This window comes from Papaver somniferum, chromosome 9 (assembly GCF_003573695.1).
Source record: "Papaver somniferum cultivar HN1 chromosome 9, ASM357369v1, whole genome shotgun sequence".
NCBI lineage: Eukaryota > Viridiplantae > Streptophyta > Magnoliopsida > Ranunculales > Papaveraceae > Papaver > Papaver somniferum.
This window is the reverse complement of record NC_039366.1, coordinates 80,092,037-80,101,496: the sequence shown is the minus strand read 5'-3', so window position 1 is coordinate 80,101,496 and position 9,460 is coordinate 80,092,037. Positions and strand designations below refer to the sequence as shown.

The window sequence follows — 9,460 nt, the reverse complement described above, 5'->3', positions numbered from 1 at the left end:
TTGCATCATAATTTCCTTAGCCTAGGGTCAAGTAGTGGAATCAAAAGCCTTAGTACCTTCCTTTGAACTCAGATAACCTTAGAAATTTAGAAAACTTTAGCAAATCCTCCAAGTCCCTGTGGAAAAAACCCTTATTTACTTTTTCTTGCTTCAACTTCCCTGTGCACTTGCAGGCTAGTTTAGGTACTTCTTTCCTTTTACACCATATATCTCTAGAGATTTAGACTCAAAGATATTTGCAAAAGTGCATGATGGCCTTTTGCTTCCCAAGTCAACTGACTCTAAATCACGGAGTGTGTTTGCATTTACACTGGAACACTCACTTATTGATTGAAACAATCGGGTGGATATGGTATACCCGTCTAAGTGACTATTTGATTGGGAAGGGATAAACAAGTGAGGGTTTGTGCCATGTGTATTAATTAAGTTCCTGATTCAGAATTATAGCTATCTATGTCGGTGGTATGGACATGATAAGTACTCTTAATGGAATAAGAGATCTTACAAGCTATTTAAAATCTTAATTTGCGATGAAAATCCTGGGAAATCTCGATCTTATCTTTGTTCTGAACCAGAAGACCGAATTGTGGTATATTATTCCACCAGTTTGCATATATCCATTGTCAGGCAGTTTAACAAGGACATGTATCATGTTACACTCCCATGATTATTCGAGTTTCAAATGTACATGAATGACCATTTCGTCTAAAGTAATATGACGAATATGTGTTGGGAGATGAAAATTCCCCTATCTTAGTGCAATAGACACATTATTGTACTTAGATATTGTACGCTTGAAAAAATACAACATCCTCATTTGAACTTATTAGCTAGATATAGCTCAGCGCCAACGCAGTGTCATTGAATGATATATGGAATGTAATCATATACCTAAAGGAAACTTTTATAATTGTTAGTTTATCCCTACAAATACATGAAAAGGTTTGCTAACGAAACTGCAATCCGAAGAATTGTTGATTATCAAGGAAATATAAGCTACATTTCATGGAAGTAATCATGGTGAGATGTGGTAGAATTATTTACTAAACATTACCTAAATTCACTTTCGTAAAACACATGACTAAAAAAATTGTCTAGACACTCCCTTTAATGGAAACAGGGGAAGATGATGACATCAGGGGGAGGTTCCAAGGATATGATGTCGACATAATTTACTTCGAAATGTGAAGGTTTGTTGTACTTTTTTTCCCTTTGATCGAAATCATTTTTTCCTATAAAGTTTTTGTTACTCGACAAGGTTTTTGGGCGAGATAATGTTAAACAACACCAGGCATATCTTTAACGCTAAAGACCGCATTGATATTACTGAAAATATCTAAATCAAAGAAATGATGTGTGACAGTCTGTTAAGCATTATAATACAATCAACAACAACGACGTCTTCAAGACATTTAAAGTCAACAAAGTAAAGTCTGGTGAAAATGTGGCAGACTTATTAACTAAGTCCACACGTGAAAAGTACAGGACTAAGAAAATTGTCCGAACTCTATTGATTGCGCAGGATTAAAGAAATTGTCCGATCCCCATGAATGCATAAGACTAAAAAAATCGTCTGGCATCAGGGGGAGCATCTAACGGTGTGTTGAACTTTTTTTTCCTCACCGAGATTACTGTTTCCTACTGGGTTTTGTTACTCGGCAAAGTTTTTAATGAGACGACGCCAAGATTATAATTACTCGATTGAGGTTTTTCTTTTCCCACATGGTTATTCTACTTTAGGAATTTCTGAAGCGATTAGAGAAGTCGTCAGCTGTATGGAGCTACTTCACTAGGACTCAACACGTTGTACTCTTTTCCTTTTGTCAAGGATTGGGTTTTCCTTATCAAGGCTTAATGAGGCAACACATTTGATATTCCACTTTTGAACCGCACAAGGCGGAGTGTTATAGGGCCTACGGCCCATGGATGTGCGGTCCATTAGATGACTAGGGTTTTCCCTTTCTCTGTATGTAAAGAACATTATACCTATGTAACGTGGCTGCCTCTCTTATCAATAAAAAATTCTTCCTTTTCGCTTTTCCCTAATCATTACTCCAAAAAGAACTTTTTTTTGGCGCTTGTTTAGATTAGAAAGGGAAATTCCTGCCAGTGGTAGTCCTAATCTTAAAATACTATTCGGTTAAACAATCGACTTGCCGGAGAAATTCAAGTTTCGCTCGCAGTGACAGTAGAAGCAAGAAGTGCTTCTGGACTTCTCAGAAGCTAAAAAGCGGACAAGTTTGTCCGGCAACTGCCTGGCTTACAAGTTAAAAAGTCAGAAAGCAAGTTTGGCAACATAACAAGAGTAGAAGTCAAAATATGTTCATTATCGTGTAACTATTATATTATAAGTTCATGGAATCCAAAACAAAATATATCAAACATCCAAATTTAACGATAACAAGGGAACAAGATTGTGTTGTGTGTGTATCCAGGTAGCCCTTTGTGAAGATCTTGTGGTAAAATGACATCTTTCTCGCTGGCCTTGTATTAGCTGATGTGATCAACCAACGAAATTCAGTGTACCTTTGAACCAGTGTCGGAATCAGTGACGAAATTCACCTGCAGTTGATCAAAAATATAGCTAGTTAGCCACTGATATTAAAGTTAAGAAAGCAACCTGTACATTCTTTCTTTCAGTTTTGTTCAGCTGGATTAACCTGCTCCAATGCAACTTACAGACATGTTATGATTAACAAATTCCACCTTATGGGCAGTGCAGGTTTCATTCTTTTGGGTTGCATGAGTTTGATAGTGAATGGAAGACTCTTTAATGTTTTATAGTATAATAACCAAATCCCTTATTTTGCAATTGCATAATGCAACTGAAACTCATGTGTGCACTTGCTCAAACAAATCCTATATGAAGATAAGCTGCAGCAAGGTGTAATCAATACGGGAAGCTATAGAATCATTAAGGCAAGCTGGAACTATAGTGTGGGCTACAGAATCACTAAGGATTAAAGTCTGGGTTTTGACGGGACAAACAAGAGACAACCATATCAACCCAAAACACCACTTCATGCCTCCTAAGGTTCAATCATTATCATATATCATAGTAAAATCACTGAAAATTTTACATCAATATGGTGAAGTATTCTACACATTAGAACGCTAAAGAAATAACAAATCCCCATTTTGGATAAACCCCAACATACTCAAATCACCATAACTAACTTTAACTACCGAATGAACTACTCAGATTGGACATTGCTTGTAAATCATCCTTTTCACCGGAGTTCTTCATGCCAAACATAGGCAGTTGATTAATTTCAGTAGTACCGATATTTTTTCATTTTAAACATTACCTGGTTTGAAATGCCCCACTTATCAAGCAAGGTCATTCAAATTATTCAACCTGGCCCTAGCTAGCACGGTTGGTTTGAGAATCATCCATAGTGAGCTACTTGTTCAGATTAGGAGCAGGCAGTGTAATAGATTGGTTCAACCACAATTAACTGTCTTCACTAATTTATCTAAATTAAAGATCAATAATCTAAATAAGTATGCAATTAAGTAAATTATTGTTATCATATATGTAAGATTTATTGACAACTAACCTCATTTTCAAAGCTTTAAACAATCAATTAAACTGCTGTAGCATCATTCTTCTCTTTCACTGTTCCCATTCCATCTCCCGTTCACTTTCGATCTTTTCTTTGTTGTTTACTGCTAGTGCTAGTATAGAAACAATGGAATTGTTAGTTTGATTGTCGTAATTTTTCCAAATCCATTTTTTTTGATCGATCAGCCATTGATTTTTATTGCGACGGCATCAACTTATCGCTAAAATAGGGTTCGAAATCTAATCCAAATTTTTATAAGTCAACAAAAATGTTAAAAACCTTGTATGATAAATTCGAACGACTACCAGTAAAATGAAAAAATTAATATGAGATTTGGGCATTCATTTTCTCTTCAAAATGAAGTTTTCTACCACAGGAAAGAGAGAAAGAAGATAGGAAGAAGAAAAGAGATGAAGGGTAGAAACCGGTAAAAGTGATAAAAGTGAAAGCGGGTCCCCTAGAAGCTACTTCTTGCAGAAGTGAGAAGCCAATTTTTTTTGCTTCTCTACGGAGCTCCTTTTTGACTTATAAGTTACTTCCATAAATCGGTTTATTTCAACTATCCAACCTTTTACTTTCGCCTTTTTGACTTATAGAAGTCAAAATGTCACTTCTAATTGAGTATCCAAACGGGCTATTAATTACTGGTCAATACCAAATTTGCAATTCCTGCAAATATTTAGTCTAGCTGGGTTTGGCAGCTTTGGCTTAACCATTGAAGTACCAAAAGGTAAGCTTCACTTCTATACTGCACTGACAAACTGAACATAATCTGCTGATTGGTTTCTTTCCTGATTTTATTGGAAATCTCTCGACAACTCAGATTTTCATGGCCACCAGATCACAGATCAAGGGAGAATGCCTATGGGAATCGGTAATTTGGTTGAGTTACAAGGATTGAATCCAAGTGAGTAGTGCACTCTAAGTCAATAGGGAGAATTAGGTCTTCATGGAAACAAGCTCACAGGCTTGATACCGAATTGCACGAACAATCTCAGTCAGCTACAAACACTTTCTCTACAAATCCAATTCATTATCTGGACCAATACCATCAGTTTGTTCAGTTCCTAAATCTCGCATTTCTAAACACATTGACTAGTTCTCTTGATGGAATTCTACAATTGGAAGCGGGAAAGTTGATCACTGTGGAAGAATTAGATCTAACAATGAATAAATTGTCAGGTAATATTCCTAGCAATATAGGTTATCTACGCTTGTCAAAGAACTCGTCTCAAGGATCTATTTTGGAATCATTTGCTAAACTAATAGCTTAGAAAGCATGGATCTCTTTTATAGTAACCTCTCTGGCCTGATTCCTGGCTCCTTCAAGGCACTTGAAAATCTCAGACATCTTAAACTATCTTTCAATAAGCTCCAAGGAGAAATTCCCCAAGGGTGGACCTTTTTCAAATTTAAGAACTCAATCATTAACAGGAAACTACGCACTGTGTGGTGGTGCACTAAATCTACAATTACCAACTTGCCCCATTAAAGCATCCTCACCAGTCCCCAGTCCAAAGCTCAAGTTTTCCGGTACATGGCTAATAAAAGCCTAGATAAGTGGCTTTATTTGCATAACTACTGCTGAACCTTGTTACGGTCATCACTGCTTGATCCAGTCACTAATTCAAAGCTCTAGTTTCCAATACATGCCTAATGGAAGCGTAGATAAGTGACTACTTATAGAACTACTGCTTAACTCTCCTTCGAAGAATAACCATTTCCTTAGGTGTTGAGTTGCATTTGCTTTGGAGTATCTCCATTATGGTCATCTCGAGCTGGTTGTACACTGATATCCAGCCAAGTAATGTACTCTTAGATAATGAAATGGTTGCTCATCTAGCTGGCTTCGGGATAGCAAAGACCTTAGCTGAGAAGCAGTCTACAACACAAAAAACTGATCTTTAACTTGTGCAGGCAATTCCTCAAGAAAAGAATAAACCAGTGTCGTCCCGTATAGTTGTACATGAATTCATGACTACGTAAATCCAATAGTGAACAGCTAGACATCTATAATCTATTTGCAACTTGGACAACCGCTGACGATATAACTTCAGAAAACAAAGCAAGCACTAAGCACCTAGTCTAAGTTTTACGACCTCAAAAAAAGCTGTGAGCGTTAAAATTTCGTGAACATAATATTCATCTTTAAAATAAAGAAGGCCTACTTTAGTTTAGGGGAGTGAAAAGAACATTTGCCAGTACCAACTACAAGCCAAACAGGACTTTCATCTCTCTTTTTAATCCTCCCAAACCCACCTCAGAAAGTGTCTCATAATCACTAATCATCATATGTAGAAACTGACCACTGTTAGCACTACATTTCGTAAATTTCACGCATTTCTAAACTTGGGTGTGAGATCTGGGCATCAATATGTGTTGTTTCATAGTTGCCCTTCTAAGAGGATCAAAAACATGCTTCGGGTATTTATAGCCTTGAAACTGACTTCTTGGGTCCCTCACCAAATGGCATAAGGAGATTGGAATTTTTGCATTCACGAGGACTGCAGGATTCTCTCAGAGGATATCATACTAAATATGGTCATAAGTGGTGCTACAACATGTCCTTTAACCAAGTAAAAAGTTTTGTACTTTCACAAAGTTCAGTATCAAAATGATCTTATATAAAAAACAAACTGACCATATAATAACGTCATTCCACGTGAATTTTAAGGAATGCATGGAATCAAGTAATACATACATAGCACCGAAAATTCACACACCTGGAATTATTCTGACGTGGCAAGAGCTGAATGCAGAACTTCTTCAAGGTACTTTTCAGCAGCTGCATATTGCCTTCGTTTTTCCTCAATTGCTAAAGCAGCAAGAGCTTTATCCTGAAAAGAGGAAAATTTATTGAGATATAATACATAATCAAAGTGAATTTAGTGTAAACCATCGTACAAGAGGCTGAGACTAGAAAATACAGGAGGTAAGTCTTGGTAGCTTCTCAAGGTATCCATGATAGGCTTTGTCTTTTTCTCCAACTCCTTTCGGTGTTCATCCATTTCAACCAATTCACCATGGCTGATATCTGATGTGTAACCCACACGATTGAGTAATGCCTGCCTCAAAGGAATTCCCAAGTATTGTTATATAATATTTAAGAAAGCTCTGAATAGCAGAAAGTACATCTGCAATTATAAACAAACAATTCAAAACGGCCATCTAGAACTAATGATCTAGTATCATATAAAGGGAAAAAACAGAATCTACTTTCACCAATCTTACTTAGTTACTTAAAATATATTTATACAACAAATGTCTCAAGATCACGCAATGACAACATTCTATTTGTGATGTCCTTTCCTTTCTTAAGCATGTATCCAAATGGATAAGTATGTCAACAACCATAACTTCTGATCTAATTCATTGCTGGCATCTGTTAGAATTTTATTAGATTTCAACAATAATATGCATCAGTAGACGATATATATATGCATGAGTATATGAGTGCTATATATGCTGATGAAATGTTGGGTGGTATGCAATAGGACGTTTCGTAACACAGCACATGAATCCAATAGCAAATTTATATAGTTTAGCAGTCAGTACATATATTGGAGGATTTATCTGTCATGGCATTTTAAATCCCTCAAAACACATATCACAAAACACAATACTTTAATGTGCTTGTAACAATGCGGAAGAGACCAGAAGGGCACTGGACTCTGTTATTTTATGTTAAAGTAGATTCTCATTTATTAGCTAAATCAAATAGATATGTAACTTCATTTGAGATGGCTACATAAAATGGATTCATTAGATCTGTTATCTTCCTAATTGTTTGAAGTTGTTGATTTATAATTTTTGCATATTGTTTGGTACTTTGGTCTCCTTTCAGAAATATGATTATGAATGTCCACATGATGAATGAACAAGAAAAGAGAGAGAAGGAGAGGAAGCAAATGCATACCTTATAATTAGAAAACTGCTGCAAGTACTGACGCTCTTTTGAAAGCATAATTGTCAAATTAGTTTTCCAATGATTCATTTGACCCTCACAAGTAGCCACATCATCTTCCAACTGTCCAAGTGTTCTGCAAATACACAGCGTATTCATTCACCAAATGTACTTCTACAATTAACCCTCAATTAGAACTATAAACTTTCACAATGCAGTTCATATAAGAAATTTGAAACTTCATTAGTTTTTACTGCATCGAAGTATTATATTATACCAAGAAAGAAAACCTTTTCAAATATGTAAGTCTAGAAATAGCTTTGCGAGTGTAATCCAGTAAAACTTTGGACTCCTTTTGTACATTTGCCCTTTTCTCCTCTACTCCACTCTTCCTCAAAGAAATATCAGCCATTGCTACTAGAAAACTGAAACCCAGGTACCAAACATATGACAAAATTATCCATTCTAGTCCAAATTTCATTAATAAAAGGGGGTGGGGGGGGGGGGGGGTGGGGGGGGGGGGGGGGGGGGGGGGGGTGGGGGAGCAAAAAACAATTACCTGCTCATTTCAGTATCTCTTATATTCAACAAATTTGCAACATTCGCAACAACTTGTACAGATGTAACTGCATTTGGTGGTAAACCTTCTTGTGCCAACCCTACACTTTGTAAAATTTCTCTAATCCTCGCCGCTGTAAATGACCACACGTTTAATCCCTTTTCAGGGTTTGGAATAAGAATTACATAAAAAATAAAAAAATAATAATAAAAAAACCTTGAGAACGATACTCCATTGCTTTCTGACGAAGATCTGAAGCAACGATTCCAGCAGCTTGAGTCTTAGCTTGAGAAATAGAAGCAAGAGAATGTAAATGTGAAATACTTCTAGTGGTATATTCAAAATCCGGCACATCTTTTCCAACAGATTCAAATTGAGAAACAAGCCAAGCTTTTACTTCCGCAATTCTTGTACTATCAAATCCACTTTTCCCTTCATTTACAGAATGATCTCCAAGATCGCTCATCTTAACACAAGTTCCCTCCGGATCGAGGGATTTTATGTTATCCGATTTTGGGGTTTTGTGATTAACTTGCAGCAGTTTTTAAATAAGTGCAAACGATTTTGGGGTTTATGATACAAATTCTGGTACAAGCTTTTACCTAGCAAATGTTTGCGAAGGTTTTTTTTTTTTTTTTGACAAATATTTGTTTTCGTTTTGAAAAATATGTTCTCCAAAGCCTAGTTGTTGTTTTTGAACCCACATTTGGGGATACTCTCACATATTGGGATATTCCGGGTTAACTAGAGCTCGATTTTGTCAAAAGAGGAGACTTTAATTACTGAAATGACTGTGCTACCCTTTTTCCTGTAAAACACAAAACCTAATTCTTAAAACAAATCTTCCCCATCCTCTATGCCGACTCTTCTCTTCTTCTGCCATTTTCTTTTCTTCGATTCATCTTATGTTTCACATTAATTCGTCCTTATGGTTTCTGATCAAATCAAAAATTTCTGATCAAACCTAAAACTAAAAGAAAAGTTGCATCAAATCACTGATCAAGAAGAGTAAGACGATCAATTTCGCGTTGAAATCACTGATCCCCCAATGCAGTCGGTATTGTTTGGACGATGAATGTCGTGCCGGCTCTTCCTGTCGGTATAGATTTGGCGGTTGAATTCCATACCGACAGTAGATGCGTTCAACGCTAAAAGTGTCGGCATATATTTTTATTGAATGCTTGAGAGCCTTATCTTCTAATATAAGGTCACTCAAACTAGATCAAATTATCGACGGGATCTTCAGAACTGTTTTTTTATTTGAAGACAACTTGTGATCATTCATTGCTAACATACTCTGTTCCGTGCGTGATCGATTAAGTGAAATTAAGTTTGTGGTGTGCATGTAAAATTGAAGGCAATTAAAGATTTGAAGTCAAGAAGATTTTTCTGGTTGGTTTTTCGTATCTCGTGATATTTGTGCACACATCT

The 9,460-nt window shown here is 36.3% G+C and overlaps 1 protein-coding gene across 4 annotated transcripts; it reads right to left on the bottom strand.

Moving 5' to 3' along the window:
* Nucleotides 1-2,302: 2,302 nt before the first annotated feature.
* Nucleotides 2,303-8,689, bottom strand: LOC113308697 (AUGMIN subunit 1-like). Of its 4 annotated transcripts, none has more exons than XR_003339987.1 (8): nucleotides 8,246-8,689; nucleotides 8,030-8,162; nucleotides 7,761-7,895; nucleotides 7,483-7,606; nucleotides 6,494-6,631; nucleotides 6,290-6,403; nucleotides 3,561-3,669; nucleotides 2,307-2,562 (listed from the first exon to the last, which is right to left on the bottom strand). XR_003339987.1 is itself a non-coding variant. In XM_026557163.1 (7 exons), the coding sequence occupies exons 1-6, from the start codon at nucleotides 8,493-8,495 to the stop codon at nucleotides 6,296-6,298; spliced, it is 888 nt and encodes a 295-aa protein (XP_026412948.1). In that variant the 5' UTR covers nucleotides 8,496-8,688; the 3' UTR covers nucleotides 2,303-2,562; nucleotides 6,290-6,295. The 4 variants fall into 4 exon arrangements, 1 of the variants encoding a protein (XP_026412948.1); XR_003339986.1 differs by having other exon boundaries at nucleotides 3,561-3,678; nucleotides 8,246-8,688; XM_026557163.1 differs by lacking the exon at nucleotides 3,561-3,669 and having other exon boundaries at nucleotides 2,303-2,562; nucleotides 8,246-8,688.
* Nucleotides 8,690-9,460: the final 771 nt, after the last annotated feature.

Coding starts and splice junctions, on each gene's coding strand:
- LOC113308697 (XM_026557163.1), bottom strand. CDS start 8,495: ATGAGCGATCTTGGAGATCATTCTGTAAATGAAGGGAAAAGTGGATTT. Junction 7,896..8,029: donor AGAGATACTGAAATGAGCAG/GTAATTGTTTTT, acceptor CCTGGGTTTCAG/TTTTCTAGTAGCAATGGCTG. Junction 7,607..7,760: donor AGACTTACATATTTGAAAAG/GTTTTCTTTCTT, acceptor GTGTATTTGCAG/AACACTTGGACAGTTGGAAG.